General features: G+C 43.4%; 1 protein-coding gene across 1 annotated transcript; it reads right to left on the bottom strand.

Moving 5' to 3' along the window:
* Positions 1-4024: 4024 nt before the first annotated feature.
* LOC142257208 (gastrula zinc finger protein XlCGF66.1-like) lies at positions 4025-16601 on the bottom strand. Its single transcript, XM_075329351.1, has 7 exons — positions 16556-16601; positions 11912-12040; positions 10256-10432; positions 10050-10173; positions 9901-9968; positions 9598-9700; positions 4025-5975 (listed from the first exon to the last, which is right to left on the bottom strand). Exons 2-7 carry the CDS (start codon positions 11987-11989, stop codon positions 5191-5193), a joined length of 1335 nt encoding a protein of 444 aa, XP_075185466.1. The 5' UTR covers positions 11990-12040; positions 16556-16601; the 3' UTR covers positions 4025-5190.
* Positions 16602-17930: the final 1329 nt, after the last annotated feature.

Genomic DNA, 17930 nt, shown 5'->3' with positions numbered 1-17930 from the left:
TTACAGGTGCAGTATATAGTGATGTAATTTATTAGAGGGGCAGTATACAGTGATGTAATTTATTACAGGTGCAGTATATAGTGATGTCATTTATTAGAGGGGTAGTATATAGTGATGTAATTTATTAGAGGGGCAGTATATAGTGGTGTAATTTATTACAGGTGTAGTATATAGTGATGTAATTTATTAGAGGGGCAGTATATAGTGATGTAATTTATTACAGGTGCAGTATATAGTGATGTAATTTATTAGAGGGGCAGTATATAGTGGTGTAATTTATTACAGGGGCAGTATATAGTGATGTAATTTATTAGAGGGGCAGTATATAGTGATGTAATTTATTAGAGGGGCAGTATATAGTGATGTAATTTATTACAGGTGCAGTATATAGTGATGTAATTTATTAGAGGGGCAGTATATAGTGGTGTAATTTATTACAGGTGTAGTATATAGTAATGCAATTTATTACAGGTGCAGTATATAGTGATGTAATTTATTAGAGGGGCAGTATATAGTGATGTAATTTATTAGAGGGGCAGTATATAGTGGTGTAATTTATTACAGGTGTAGTATATAGTGATGTAATTTATTAGAGGGGCAGTATATAGTGGTGTAATTTATTACAGGTGTAGTATATAGTGATGTAATTTATTAGAGGGGCAGTATATAGTGGTGTAATTTATTACAGGTGTAGTATATAGTGATGTAATTTATTAGAGGGGCAGTATATAGTGGTGTAATTTATTACAGGTGTAGTTTATAGTGATGTAATTTATTAGAGGGGCAGTATATAGTGGTGTAATTTATTACAAGTGCAGTATATAGTGATGTAATTTATTAGAGGGGCAGTATATAGTGGTGTAATTTATTACAGGTGTAGTATATAGTGATGTAATTTATTAGAGGGGCAGTATATAGTGATGTAATTTATTACAGGGGCAGTATATAGTGATGTAATTTATTAGAGAGGCAGTATATAGTGATGTAATTTATTACAGGGGCAGTATATAGTGATGTAATTTATTAGAGGGGCAGTATATAGTGGTGTAATTTATTACAGGTGTAGTATATAGTGATGTAATTTATTAGAGGGGCAGTATATAGTGATGTAATTTATTACAGGGGCAGTATATAGTGATGTAATTTATTAGAGGGGCAGTATATAGTGATGTAATTTATTAGAGGGGCAGTATATAGTGGTGTAATTTATTACAGGTGTAGTATATAGTGATGTAATTTATTAGAGGGGCAGTATATAGTGATGTAATTTATTACAGGGGCAGTATATAGTGATGTAATTTATTAGAGAGGCAGTATATAGTGATGTAATTTATTACAGGGGCAGTATATAGTGATGTAATTTATTAGAGGGGCAGTATATAGTGGTGTAATTTATTACAGGTGTAGTATATAGTGATGTAATTTATTAGAGGGGCAGTATATAGTGATGTAATTTATTACAGGGGCAGTATATAGTGATGTAATTTATTAGAGGGGCAGTATATAGTGATGTAATTTATTAGAGGGGCAGTATATAGTGGTGTAATTTATTACAGGTGTAGTATATAGTGATGTAATTTATTAGAGGGGCAGTATATAGTGATGTAATTTATTACAGGGGCAGTATATAGTGATGTAATTTATTAGAGAGGCAGTATATAGTGATGTAATTTATTACAGGGGCAGTATATAGTGATGTAATTTATTAGAGGGGCAGTATATAGTGGTGTAATTTATTACAGGTGTAGTATATAGTGATGTAATTTATTAGAGGGGCAGTATATAGTGATGTAATTTATTACAGGGGCAGTATATAGTGATGTAATTTATTAGAGGGGCAGTATATAGTGATGTAATTTATTAGAGGGGCAGTATATAGTGGTGTAATTTATTACAGGTGTAGTATATAGTGATGTAATTTATTAGAGGGGCAGTATATAGTGATGTAATTTATTACAGGGGCAGTATATAGTGATGTAATTTATTAGAGAGGCAGTATATAGTGATGTAATTTATTACAGGTGTAGTTTATAGTGATGTAATTTATTAGAGGGGTAGTATATAGTGATGTCATTTATTAGAGGGGCAGTATATAGTGGTGTAATTTATTACAGGTGTAGTATATAGTGATGTAATTTATTAGAGGGGTAGTATATAGTGATGTCATTTATTAGAGGGGCAGTATATAGTGGTGTAATTTATTACAGGTGTAGTATATAGTGATGTAATTTATTAGAGGGGCAGTATATAGTGGTGTAATTTATTACAAGTGCAGTATATAGTGATGTCATTTATTAGAGGGGCAGTATATAGTGATGTAATTTATTACAGGGGCAGTATATAGTGATGTAATTTATTACAGGTGTAGTTTATAGTGATGTAATTTATTACAGGGGCAGTATATAGTGATGTAATTTTTTAGAGGGGCAGTATATAGTGATGTCATTTATTAGAGGGGCAGTATATAGTGATGTCATTTATTAGAGGGGCAGTATATAGTGGTATAATTTATTAGAGGGGCAGTATATAGTGGTGTAATTTATTACAGGTGTAGTATATAGTGATGTAATTTATTAGAGGGGCAGTATATAGTGATGTCATTTATTACAGGTGCAGTATATAGTGATGTAGTTTACTACAGGTGTAGTGTATCGTGATGTAGTGTGTATGTATATATATATATATATATATATATATATATATATATATACAGTATTGGGTAGAATTGAGTTAATTATATTAGTCCGCCCCTCTAAAAGGATCCCAAGTTCTCATGTGGCCCCATGAGAAATTTAATTGCCCACCCCTGCTCTAGAAGGAAAAAGACAAACAATACCTTTTAAATTACTAGGAATTAACATTATCAGTTTTTAAGTGTTAAAACCACAAAGCATAACCCTTATCTATACTCTGTCAACCCATCTGGGTGCTGAGGCTGGACATCAATGCTGCCTCCTGCCTTTTTCAGAATAAATTGAGTTTCTACATCACAATGTCATAGATGCCAGCTGTCCACTGATTCTATACATCACATATTGTTGCAGTACTGTGCCTTTTGCACACATTGTTTCTGAGGTGATAGGATCTCCAGTACCAGTTATCCCTGAGATATGACTACTCAATGAACCAGCTGCCGGATTGCCAGACTGCTGTGCTGCCGTGTTCCGCATTCCAGCAGCGGGATCACCAGTGGTCACAGTTGGTACCATGGGAACCCGGCTCAGAACTCCAGTGACCTGACTGACATCACGGCTTCTCACAGCTGGGTTTCCCGCTTCCCTCAGTGTGTCCCAGGAGCTGCAATGATCGTTCGCGTTTTCCATCACTGTAGCTTCTGGATGTAGCAGAGCCGGGATTGTTGTGGAATGTTGTGTGGATTACGTTGGACCTGCAGGAATGTTTTGTGAGTTAATAAATTGGTGAAAAAGGTGTTTTTTTTTATTTAAAATAAATATTTGTGTGTGTTTTTTTGTTCTTTTTACTTACAGGGTTGGTAACGGGGTGATCTCATAGACACCTCTCCATTACCAACCTAGGGCTTGATGACAGCTATGATTTTTTACAAATCACAGGTGACATCAACTCCATGTATTATACCGATTGCCAGCGTACAAGGGCAATCAGGATGAGTTGGGTAAAGCACCACAATTGGCGCATCTCATGGATGCACCAATTGTGAGGTGGCTGCAGGCTGATATTTTTAGGATGTGGAGGGCCCAATAACCATGGACCTTCTCAGCCTGAGAATACCAGTCCCCAGCTGTCTGCTTTATCTGCACTGGTTATCATAAATAGGCGGGGAACCGCACATCATTTTTCTTTTTCACTGCACCTGCCAATCACAGTAATGCCAGTAGCAAAGATGGCTAAAGCATTACTGTGATGGGCAGGCAATCCCAGTGTGTTTAGTGGCTGAAAATCAGGCACCGAACATGTGGGGAGGGAGCTTGTTAAAAATATACTCTTAAATATATTTTTCTTCAAATACGTAAAAGCGCATGAAAGAAAGAACTTCAAAAAAATGTAAAAAATAAATGTATTTTATATCTATTTAAAAATGGTTGCCAGAATTCAGTTACAGAAAGGAAAAATAATATGCTTCATTAGCTTACGTAAAAAAGTTCAATTTGTCCATACTAATCAATAGAAATATTCATTCATCTTTTCTTGAGTCTGAAAGAGAGCAGCCACATCTTGCTTCGTCTCGGGTGAAAGGGCTGGATGGATCAGCTTCGACATGTGTGAATTGACTCTTGGAGCAGGAGTCCGCGCAGCCACCCCCTCCCACCGTGTGTTATATGACAACTGTCCAAACCATATAGGGTATTTCAGCTGAATGCAGTTACTTATGATGTAATCACTAGAAGCTTCCAGATAGAATGGTATTTATATCACACTGTCAGCATTTACCTAGATTCGATACAGATACCTTGATATTAATAATGTAGAGCTGTTATCAATAAGCTATGCCCTCCAATATAGACAGAACTGTGAACATATATAATGTCCCATTATAAAGTGTTTAATAACTAGATGTATAAATTTTAATGTTTTTACAGAGCTCAAAATTCACAAAGCAAATACCAAAATACTCATTGAGCAACGAATATTCTAAATACCTTAACATTCATGCGAGTAACGAATAGTGCAGAATATATTCACTTATCACTACGAAGGATCATTCTCGAAATTAGAAAGTGAGAAAAAAAATTCACAAAGTGGTATATTTATACACAACATGATGACCACCTCTCTCAGCTTCCCAAGTTCTGAGACAATATCGTACCATCAAAAGGACAACACGAAGACAAACCCCATATAGAAACATGCATGGAAATGTTAACGCAGAAGCTCATTATCAATTGGTAATCAGTTTTAGGATACAGTTATGGATTAGTGTATAATATTCTGTGCACATGGATAATTTATAGATGTTATTTGGAAATAGTCTGATTTTTCTTGACAATTGAATACATAACCATCATTTTTTACATTGAAAGTAACTTTTATTATTGTATTTTTTATTTTTCAGTTTTTCTCAATGAAACAATTAAAGAAAATGTCAGCTACCTTGTGTGTGTCATCAGAAGTGACTTTCTTGTTAAACACTTTCCACATAGAGAACATGAAAAAAAAAACTTCTAACCTACATGAATTCTCATGTGTCTAACAAAAAAGGATTTAACATGATTATGGCTTCACCCCTGTGTGAATTCTCAGATGTACAACAAGCTGTGCCATCTGATTAAAACATTTCCCACATTCTGAACATGAAAATGGCTTCTCCTGGGTGTGAGTTTTTATATGTACAACAAGCTGCGATTCCCAAGCGAAACATCTCCCACATTGTGCACATGAAAATGATTTTACTTTGTGAGATATCTGATGTGAAATTAGATATGACCTTTGGGCAAAACACTTTCCACATTCTACACATGAAAATGGCTTCTCCCCTGTGTGAACTCTTTGATGTTTGCCAAGACCTGATTTCCTAGTAAAACATTTCCCACATTCTGAACATGAAAACGGCTTCTCCCCTGTGTGAGTTTTTATGTGCCTATCAAGATGTGATTTTTGAAGAAAACGTTTCTCACATTCTGGACATGAAAATGGCTTCTCCCGTATGTGAATTCTTAGATGTTGGTCAAGAGATGATTTACTACTATAACATTTCCCACATTCTACATATAAATTAGCCTTCTTCCCTTTGTGAGTTTTCTGATGAGCAATCAAAGCAGAATGCTGAGAAAAACGTTTTCCACATTTTGGACATGAATATGACTTCTCCCTTGTGTGAACTGTTTGATGTTGAAGGCTCCTTATGTAGCCTTCATTCTGGTCAAGATTCAGCGGTGGATCAGGAGATGGTTCTTGCTTAATAACATCAGATGATGGATCTTGGGTGTGAAAGGCTGAGGGCATATCTGGCATAATGCAAGGCTCTTTATGTGTATTTTGTATAATACCACAATCTTCTGTAAAAACAAACAAAAAAGATTACCATTCAAAAGTGAAATCACATAGAAGTAGTGATAGGCGGACATGCACTGTAAAAGTGCGCAGGTTTCAAAAGTACCCGAGCGTTGGGCCCTGAGTTCTCAGGAACTCTGAGTAATGATCCGGATCTGACAACTCGAGAAATAAAAAATAATAAACGAAAAATAAAGAAAATAAGAATAAAGCAGGTGCCTTATACTTACCAAGTCTCCAGTGTGGTTGTGACTGCTTCTGGGCCACTCGTTCTACTTCCGGGGCCGCACATTATCACTCATACATATGCACTGATTCCCCCGCCCACTGGCAGGTGTGGCGTCTGTAATTGGTTGCAGTCAGACAGCACCCCCAGCCTGTATAACAGTGTGTGTGACTGCTTGGAATCAGAGGCGCTGTGTGTGTCCCTTTTATGGTGTAAAAATAAATAAAAAAAATGGCCTAGGGTACCCCCATATTATGATACCCAGCACAGATAAAGCATATGGCTACAGGCTGCAGCCCCCAGCCGTGCGCTTATCTTGGCTGTGTATTAAATTCTGAACAGTGTGACTTTTTTTAATTACTATTTAATAAATAATATTATTAATAAATAATTTTAAACACCAGCATGCGACCCCCCCAAAATGTAGATACCCAACTATGATAAAGTAAACAGCTGTGAGCTGGTAAGGCTGGTGAGACCCATGCTATTTGTCGTGGGGCCTCATGTGGATTACGTTGGACCTGGATGTTTTGGTGGTAAGTAAATTGCTGAAAGAGGGTGTTTTTTGTATTTTATTTCAAATAAAGGATGTTTGTTTATTTCTTTTCACTTACAGATTAGTAACGGGTAACGTCTCATAGACGCCTCCCCTTACTAATCTGGAACTTAGTGGCAGCTGTGAGCTGCCATTAACCCCTTATTACAGCATTGCCACTGCACCAGGGCAATCGGGAACAGCTGGGTAAAGTGCTGGGATTGTCACATCTAATAGATGCGACAATCTTAAAAGGCTACAGGCTGCTATTTCTAGGCTGTGGGGCCCAATAAGTATGGGTCTTCCCAGCCTGAAAACATCAGCCCCCAGTTGTTGGGCTTTATCATGGCTGTGTATCAAAATTGGGATGGACCGTACGCCGTTTATTAAAATTGATTTAAATATGTTTAAAAAAACAACCCGCATACGGTTGTTATTTTGATACGCAGCCAAGATAAGCGCAAGGCTGGGGGCTGCAGCCTGTAGCTGTATGCTTTATTTGTACTGGGTATCGTAACATGGGGGACCCTATGCCAATTTTTTATTTATATATTTTACACTACAATAGGGACCTGCAGACTGGATCTATGATTACAAGCAGTCAGACACACTGTCACACAAGCTGGTGGCGCTGTCTGACTGGAACCAATCACAGACGCCAGGACTGTTGGTGGGTGGGGAAAGCAGTGCATATGTATAAAAGCAAATGAGCGGCCCTGGAAGCAGCCAAGCCAGGGACTCAGTAACGATAACACGCTTGCTCCAATCCCCATACCCCTTTCTACCACCATTTTTAAGTGCCAGATTCTGGTCCCCATAGACTTATATGGGGACTGGTGTCCTGCCAGATATCTGGGCCGGGACTTTGTTTTTTTTAAACCCGGTTAGACCAGCCAGACTTCGGTATCTGTGAGTCTGCCCATCACTACATAGAAGATTAATTGAACAAATATGGATTAGTGTCTCATAGTCAGTACCACAAGAACAGTATTGTAAAATCCTCTTTTAATTAATCAATACACTGTTTGGAGTACAGATATATATTTGCTGATATCACGTTGTATTTCTGGTGATTCCACTTTGTCAGGACAGTACATCCTAAGATGGACAAAAGCAGGTGCAAGTAAACATATAAATACCCCATCACATGATACTCAGGGGGGCTCACACACTCGAGGGTCTTCTTGGACAGAACACAAGCTGTCTGTTTCTACAGTATGAAACACTTCATAGTTTTTATAGTTTCATAGTTTTTAAGGTTGAAGGGAGACTCTAAGTCCATCTAGTTCAACCCGTAGCCTAACATGTTGATCCAGAGGAAGGCAAAAAGACCCCAATGTGTCAAACAAGCTCCAATGGGGAAAAAACTTTCTTCCTGACTCCACATTCGGCAATCAGACTAGTTCCCTGGATCAACACCCTGTCATAAAATCTAATATACATAATTGGTAATATTATATTTTTTAAGAAAGGCATCCAGGCTCTGCTTAAATGTTAGTAGTGAATCACTCATTACAACACCATGCGGCAGAGAGCTCCATAGTCTCACTGCTCGTACAGTAAAGAATCCTCGTCTGTGATTATGATTAAACCTTCTTTCCTCAAGACGTAGCGGATGCCCCCGTGTTCCAGTCGCAGGCCTAGGTGTAAAAAGATCTTTGGAAAGGTCTCTGTACTGTCCCCTCATATGTTTATACATTGTGATTAGATCCCCCCTAAGCCTTTGTTTTTCCAAACTAAATAACCCCCAAGTTTAATAACCTGTCTTGGTGTTGCAGCCCACCCATTCCTCTAATAATCTTGGTCGCTCTTCTATCTACCTGTAAGATTATGCTATTTATAACCTTCTATACTTTTGCTATCAAGAAAAGCATCCATTCCTCTCTTAAATTCAGTGAGTTGGCCATCACCACTTCCTCAGGAAGAGAGTTCCAGAGCCTCACTGCTCTTACCGTGAAGAACCCTCTTCTATGCTGATGTAGGAATTTTCTTTCCTCCAATCGAAGAGAATGCCCCCTTGTTCTTGTCATAGTCCTTAGTACAAACAGATCATGGGAGAGATCTCTATAAGGCCCTCTGATATATTTGTACATATTTATTAGGTCTCCCCTAAGTATTCTCTTTTCTAGAGTAAATAGACCTAATTTTGATAACCTTTCCGTGTATTGTAATGCACCCACTCCATTTATTATTTTAGTAGCCCGCCTCTGAACCCTTTCAAATTCAGTAATGTCTTTCTTGAGCACCGGCGCCCAAAACTGCACACAATACTCCAAGTGTGGTCTGACGAGTGATTTGTCCTGACTTAAACCATTCAGGATCCAAGCAAAGATGGGTGAGAAAGACTAAAATTCTGCTGATTTAATAGAGAAATTGACTATTTTGCAGCAACTACTTATATATTCTGTATTTTGTTACTATAATACTTTTAGTAAGACAATCCATGAAACCATTATATGTTTTTATAATAATTATTGTCATACTTTCATTGGAATATTGCATCTGGTGAACATGTCCTGGAACTTAAAAAATATAAACTCAGCAAGTATATTTAATAAGTATCGATGACTGCTCGACATGAGGCCACGTATGTGGAGAAACCCCTCATCAGCCCTGACAGCGGATAATAGGAAAGAGCTGGAGCTCGTCCTCGCTCACATCGGCAGAATTCATGTCCAGCTGTATTTCTCCTCTATAACATAACTGCACATCCCGTGTTATCACCTGCACCGGGATCACAGATTCATTCACATTTCATGTGTATTGTACATGAAGGGTTAATATACCGCTGGAGAAACTGACACAGCAAAGAGCGGTCAAATAGGAATCAGTGACTTGTGTGCGTTATTGGGTGGTCTGTACTCACCGGGGCGGTGATCTGTAGGAATCTCCTCGTTACTCCGCTGATCGCCCCTCACATTTCTCTCTGGAGAATTAATATTGTGCAGATCTTTATCCGGATCCAAAAGCTGCAAAACAAAATATTGTAAAAGTCCCCGGGAATAATGGAGATAAGATCCGGACATGTGAGGTCTGTGGTCAGCTGTGATCCTGCCGTCTCCACCGCTCTCATTACACAAGTATAAACATCTAATACTGGAGGAGAAAACAAGACTGACCACAAGGAGGTCACAGCCGTCTACACCTCATAGGGGAGATCTCCATCTACCTGAGGATCCTGTGGAGGAGGAGGAGGAGCGGGACATCTCTCTGGGGTCGTCCTCGTACTGGAGAGACCTGCAGGAGACACAGACAGGACGGACATCATTATTACATACAGATAATTATAGGCCGGGTGTATTCAGTCCTGTCTATTACCTGGTGATGTGCGGGGCTGGGGCTCCTCCATCATCACCTCCTTGTACCGCTCCTTGTGTCCTTCTAGATACTCCCACTCCTCCATGGAGAAATAGACGCTGACGTCCTGACACCTTATAGGAACCTGACAACACAATGATACCGTCATCACCCAGAATCCTCCAGTGCCGTCCTGTATAATGTCCCAGCATTCCCAGCTGTGTCACCTCTCCAGTCAGCAGCTCCAGCATCTTGTTGGTGAGTTCTAGGATCTTCTGGTCATTGATGTCCTCATGTATCCGGGGGTGAGGTGGAGGCCCCGGGATTGGGCTCAGGGTTCCTCCCCGTCCTTCACACACAGGGGCCTGACAGCGACCACTAGAGGTCTTCACTACTGTGTAATCCTGAGTGTGGAGACATTAATAATATCACTACAGACATTTCCAGAGTCCATCACCTCCCCGGTCATATCCTCTGTTATTCCCATAGATAATGATGTAATGTGATGACATCAGAACCTCTCACCTCCCCGGTCATATCCTCTGTTATTCCCATAGATAATGATGTAATGTGATGACATCAGAGCCTCTCACCTCCCCGGTCATATCCTCTGTTATTCCCATAGATAATGATGTAATGTGGTGACATCAGAGCCTCTCACCTCCCCGGTCATATCCTCTGTTATTCCCATAGATAATGATGTAATGTGATGACATCAGAGCCTCTCACCTCCCCGGTCATATCCTCTGTTATCCCCATAGATAATGATGTAATGTGATGACATCAGAGCCTCTCACCTCCCCGGTCATATCCTCTGTTATTCCCATAGATAATGATGTAATGTGATGACATCAGAACCTCTCACCTCCCCGGTCATATCCTCTGTTATTCCCATAGATAATGATGTAATGTGATGACATCAGAACCTCTCACCTCCCCGGTCATATCCTCTGTTATTCCCATAGATAATGATGTAATGTGATGACATCACAGCCTCTCACCTCCCCGGTCATATCCTCTGTTATTCCCATAGATAATGATGTAATGTGGTGACATCAGAACCTCTCACCTCCCCGGTCATATCCTCTGTTATTCCCATAGATAATGATGTAATGTGATGACATCAGAACCTCTCACCTCCCCGGTCATATCCTCTGTTATTCCCATAGATAATGATGTAATGTGATGACATCACAGCCTCTCACCTCCCCGGTCATATCCTCTGTTATCCCCATAGATAATGATGTAATGTGGTGACATCAGAACCTCTCACCTCCCCGGTCATATCCTCTGTTATTCCCATAGATAATGATGTAATGTGATGACATCAGAGCCTCTCACCTCCCCGATCATATTCTCTGTTATTCCCATAGATAATGATGTAATGTGATGACAGCAGAACCTCTCACCTCCCCGGTCATATCCTCTGTTATCCCCATAGATAATGATGTAATGTGATGACATCAGAGCCTCTCACCTCCCCGGTCATATCCTCTGTTATCCCCATAGATAATGATGTAATGTGATGACATCAGAGCCTCTCACCTCCCCGGTCATATCCTGTTATTACCATAGATAATGATGTAATGTGATTGCATCAGAACCTCTCACCTCCCCGATCATATCCTCTGTTATTCCCATAGATAATGATGTAATGTGATGACATCAGAGCCTCTCACCTCCCCGGTCATATCCTCTGTTATTCCCATAGATAATGATGTAATGTGATGACATCAGAGCCTCTCACCTCCCCGGTCATATCCTCTGTTATTCCCATAGATAATGATGTAATGTGATGACATCAGAGCCTCTCACCTCCCCGGTCATATCCTCTGTTATTCCCATAGATAATGATGTAATGTGATGACATCAGAACCTCTCACCTCTCCAGTAAGATGGAAGATTATCTCCAGGGTGAGGTGTAATATCTCCTCCGCCATCTTCTCTTTGTCCTTATTCATCGTTGATAGATCAATTAGAAAACTTTTCTCAGAGATGTTTATTGTAGGAATCTAAATGGAAAAAAGATGTAATTGCTAGTGATGAGCAAGCTCTACCCTGCTTGGGTGCTGGGTACTTGTACCAAGTAGTTAGTCGCTCGGACAGGTTCAGCTCATGTCCCGGATATAATGGAAGTCAATGGGCAACTCGACCATTTTGTTGAAGATCTTCAGGAAAAATGCTCGAGTCCCTCATTGACTTCCATTATCCCCAGTACAGGAGTCGAGCCCTTCTCATTTGGAGTACCGAGCATCTGAGCATGGTTGTGCTCGATCATCACTAGTAATCGCTAATCTGAGCCCTATGATGAAGACAAAAGGTGAAACCACAACAGAAGAATAAGTGCATATCAGCCTGATGATCCCACTAACATGTTCAGTATTAGTTTGGTCGTGTGCTAAGTGTTTTCTGTTTTATTTTTTTTATCCTCCATCGTACTTCCCGTGGTCTTTGCAACATTTCTTTTTCCTACTGCATTGAACAATGAAGAAACCTCTAACAGCTTTTGTAGCTACGGTGCTGGGAAACGCTGAAATTCGCTCGGGCGTCAGAGTCCTTTGTGTCGTCCCACTGATTTCTGTTATACAGTACAGAGCGTCTTCCGAGTGGAACACGCCTGGAGAATAATAAGGTCTTTTCTTTTAGTCACAGTATTTTTGGAGCCCGGAAGCGGCTAAAATGCCGAACACATGAACTAGTCATTTTTGCATAGAAATGTTTATGTTCCTTCTTGTGAGTTTTTCTCAGGAGATTTTGGAGTGGAAGCAGCTGAAGAAAACGTCGTGTGTACAAACCCCGAAAGCCGAGGATCAGCAGCAGCCATCACACGAGAGGACTCGGCCACTGATGTCCTGGGCGCCGCTCTGCACAGAACGTTTTCCGAGGTTCTTAGTAAAGTTTGTGCTTGAGTCTCACGTTCTGCTGCCACTGAGGATCCCAAGAGCGAGGTCCGGTGCAGGTTACAGCCGGCAGCAGCCGCCATCACTCGAGAGGACTCGGCCACTGAAGTCCTGGGGCGCCAATCTGTATCGGCTCGTCAGATCTATAAACGCTGGCCGATCTGTATCTGGCCCTCCGATCTATACGCGGCTCATTGATCTGTACCCAACCCACCGATATATACCCAGCCTGCCAATCTGTAACAGACTGCATATCTATGCCGAGTATAGATCTGTACCCGGCCCCCCGATCTGTCCTGGCATGCCGATCTATACTTGGCCCACCGATCTTTCCTGGCCCGACACTCTGGAACCGGCCCGACACTCTGGACATGGCCCAATAATCTGGACATTGCTTGAGAGCGCTGCTAAAGTGTTAATATGGATGAGTGCAATCTGAAACACATTGCAGCAATGTTATTGGATAAGGAAGCGTCCATCTGTGAGATTTTTCTGAGCTGGAATTGGGCTGAGGAAAAAAAATTACAGCATCTTCGTATGGGCGTGTATATTGGCCGAGACGCGCCAGTGCAAAAATGGAGGTCACAGGGACACATCACCAGCTTGGAGCGCAGCGCAACGGAAATGGTCCTGGAAAATGACTGCAGAAGAAGAGTTGCTGAGAAAAACACGGCTGTGATACGGATGAAGGGCGAGAAAAAAAAAAAATAAATCATCGCACTCGCAACATATAGAAAAGCAAACTGATCCCGCACCTGCTCCCCTGGATGAGAGTCAGAGAGATTAGGCTACTTTCACACTTGCGTTCAGCGCAGTCCGTCACTATGGAGAATAGCGCAGTCCGTTAACGCACTGCGCTATTCTCCATAGACTTGTATGGACGACACACTGTAAGTAAAGTGTCAGCGTTGCATCGCTGGATATCGTTATTTTTACGCTGCGTCTGGCGGAAGGAACGCAGCATGTAATGTTTTTTAGAGCAGCGGAAACCATTATTTTTTACTGCGCATGCTCTTTTTTTTTTTTTTTTAAATCACAGAAACTTTATTTTGCTTTTCGGTGGCCGAACGTTCAGCTGAGCGCCCGGCTGCTGGCATGTAACAGCGCTCAGCTGAGCGCCCGGCCGCCGGCATGTGAGAGCGCTCAGCTGAGCGCCCGGCCGCCGGCATGTGAGAGCGCTCAGCTGAGCGCCCGGCCGCCGGCATGTGAGAGCGCTCAGCTGAGCGCCCGGCCGCCGGCATGTGAGAGCAATCCGCTGAGCGCCCGGCCGCCGGCATGTGAGAGCAATCCACTGAGCGCCCGGCCGCCGGCATGTGAGAGCGCTCAGCTGAGCGCCCGGCCGCCGGCATGTGAGAGCGCTCAGCTGAGCGCCCGGCCGCCGGCATGTGAGAGCGCTCAGCTGAGCGCCCGGCCGCCGGCATGTGAGAGCGCTCAGCTGAGCGCCCGGCCGCCGGCATGTGAGAGCGCTGAGCTGAGCGCCCGGCCGCCGGCATGTGAGAGCGCTGAGCTGAGCGCCAGGCCGCCGGCATGTGAGAGCGCTGAGCTGAGCGCCCGGCCGCCGGCATGTGAGAGCGCTGAGCTGAGCGCCCGGCCGCCGGCATGTGAGAGCGCTGAGCTGAGCGCCCGGCCGCCGGCATGTGAGAGCGCTGAGCTGAGCGCCCGGCCGCCGGCATGTGAGAGCAATCAGCTGATCGTTCACAATAGTCTGCTGCTGGTAAAACTGTAAAGTAGAAAAAAAAATTAAAAAAAAAAAAAAAAGCTTTCCGTTGTTTTGTACGATCCGTTGCATCCGTTGTGCCATTATATGCAGCGCATCCGTTACATCCGTCACACAACGCAATGCAATGGATCCCGTTCAACGCAAGTATGAAAGTAGCCTTATACACAAGTGTGAACAGCGCCTCATGTCATACAAAATATCAACCACAGAAATAGTTATTTTTAGGCGTCTCCGGGCGGCGGGAGGGGTGTGTTTGTTGTTTTACTGTCTCAGTGTAAAATGCAAGAAAAGAATAGTACAGTAAATAAAGAGAGAAAGAGACAGAAGAGGAAAATGTCAGACGAGTCACCACACACAGCGACCGCGAGAACAAAAACCACCACATTCTGCTCAGCATATCACACGCTGCACCACATACCGCACAGCATATCACACGCTGCACCACATACCGCACAGCATATCACACACTGCAGCGCATACCGCACAGTATATCACACACTGCAGCGCATACCGCACAGTATATCACACACTGCAGCGCATACCGCACAGTATATCACACACTGCAGCGCATACCGCACAGTATATCACACACTGCAGCGCATACCGCACAGTATATCACACACTGCAGCGCATACCGCACAGTATATCACACACTGCAGCGCATACCGCACAGCATATCACACACTGCAGCGCATACCGCACAGTATATCACACACTGCAGCGCATACCGCACAGTATATCACACACTGCAGCGCATACCGCACGGTATATCACACACTGCAGCGCATACCGCACAGCACACGCTGCACCACATACCGCACAGCATATCACACGCTGCACCACATACCGCACAGCATATCACACACTGCACCACATACCGCACAGCATATCACACGCTGCCCCACATACCGCACAGCATATCACACACTGCACCACATACCGCACAGCATATCACACGCTGCACCACATACCGCACAGCATATCACACGCTGCACCACATACCGCACAGCATATCACACACTGCACCACATACCGCACAGCATATCACACACTGCACCACATACCGCACAGCATATCACACGCTGCACCACATACCGCACAGCACACGCTGCACCACATACCGCACAGCACACGCTGCACCACATACCGCACAGCATATCACACGCTGCACCACATACCGCACAGCACACGCTGCACCACATACCGCACAGCACACGCTGCACCACATACCGCACAGCACACACTGCACCACATACCGCACAGCATATCACACGCTGCACCACATACCGCACAGCATATCACACGCTGCACCACATACCGCACAGCATATCACACGCTGCACCACATACCGCACAGCACACGCTGCACCACATACCGCACAGCACACGCTGCACCACATACCGCACAGCACACGCTGCACCACATACCGCACAGCATATCACACGCTGCACCACATACCGCACAGCACACACTGCACCACATACCGCACAGCACACACTGCACCACATACCGTACAGCACACGCTGCACCACATACCGCACAGCACACACTGTACCACATACCGCACAGCACACACTGCACCACATACCGCACAGCACACGCTGCACCACATACCGCACAGCACACACTGTACCACATACCGCACAGCACACACTGCACCACATACCGCACAGCACACACTGCACCACATACCGCACAGCACACGCTGCACCACATACCGCACAGCACACACTGTACCACATACCGCACAGCACACACTGCACCACATACCGTACAGCACACGCTGCACCACATACCGCACAGCACACACTGCACCATATACCGTACTATAATAATAATGTTTTATTTCTATAGCGCCAACATATTCCGCAGCGCTTTACAATTCAGAGGGCACACACTGCACTCACCTCCACCTCAAAGCCAGCACCGCCTGTGCTCACAGGACCTGTGTGATGTCACCGTCATGTGATCAGTCACATGGGGGAGGAGTCATAGGATCAGGGCTCTGCTGTGCGAGGAGGATTGAGGGGAGCCGTGTGTGTAATGTGTATGTAGCAGAGCCGTGTGTGTAATGTGTATGTAGCAGAGCTGTGTGTATAACGTGCAGGGAGCGGAGCCACGCGTGTGATGTGTGCAGAGCCATGTGTTTAACGTGCAGAGCTGTGTCTGTAACGCATACCTCCCAACTTTTAAAGAAGGGAAAGAGGGACAAAGTTTGCGGCGCGCAAAGCCCCATGGCCACGCCTCTAACCACGCCCAGTCAGCAGTGACAATCATTGTTTTAGAAACAATAATTAAAAAAATATACATAGATTTATTTCTAAGGAGTAAATTAAAATATAAATGCAAACTTGGCCGTGTTACTTTTAAACTAGAATATTTTAAACAACAAAATTCTGTTTTAAAGCAGATCTTTCCCCTAAATCTGCCCCATGTACAAAACTGCAGACTTCATGACAGATCCGCTCTATTAGATAAAATATCTGTAATAATACTGTGCTTAATGGGAGGAATTAGTGAATACGGGCGACTTACTGTTCTGATTGTTCCAATTGTGGAGACACAGGGATCAGTGGGCGCTCTCGTCCGCTGATCCAGTCGCCGTTAAAAAGACAGTAAGGCCCAGGGCTCATCCCAACTGAACGCCTGACATCCTTAATCCCTCCCTCTCCTCCTCAGCTGTGATCCGATCGCAGGATCAGATCACAGTGTAATGGCTCACGCTCATAGCACAGCACAGCAGGAGCCGTGGGTCATTAGCATATCGCATCACATGTGATATGCCAGTGTGACCTCAGCTTGGTATGTGCGCAGTGCAAAAAAGAATGCACCCTCTGGCAGACTGGACAAATGTAAACACTGTGTTTGTCAAAAAAAATGTATCCAAAACGCATGCATTTTGGATGCATTTTCCAAGCATTTTGCATGCATTTTTGCGTTCCGTCAATTCAGCTCTGCTACATGCCCGCTGACAGCAGACACAGACAGAGTCGCGCGATGAGAATGAACTCGGATGAACTTCACCCGACTTCATTGTCATCCTGCGGCTGTCTGTGTGTCGCGTCCTGGTTAGCGGTCACCCGTGAAGGACTCACCGGTGACCGCAAATCCCCTGAGTGACTGAAGTGAGCAGCGCGATCAGCTGTGGCGTCACTCAGGTTACCCGCGGCCAGCTGGAGTCCTCCACCTGAGACCGCAACTCACCTGTGATGTCATCGCTGATCGCGCAGCTCACTTCAGTCACTCGGGCAACTTGCTGTCACAGTTGGAGGATCCAGCGGT

Source organism: Anomaloglossus baeobatrachus, chromosome 1, assembly GCF_048569485.1.
Source record: "Anomaloglossus baeobatrachus isolate aAnoBae1 chromosome 1, aAnoBae1.hap1, whole genome shotgun sequence".
Taxonomy (NCBI): domain Eukaryota; kingdom Metazoa; phylum Chordata; class Amphibia; order Anura; family Aromobatidae; genus Anomaloglossus; species Anomaloglossus baeobatrachus.
This window is presented reverse-complemented; position numbering and strand designations above follow the sequence as displayed.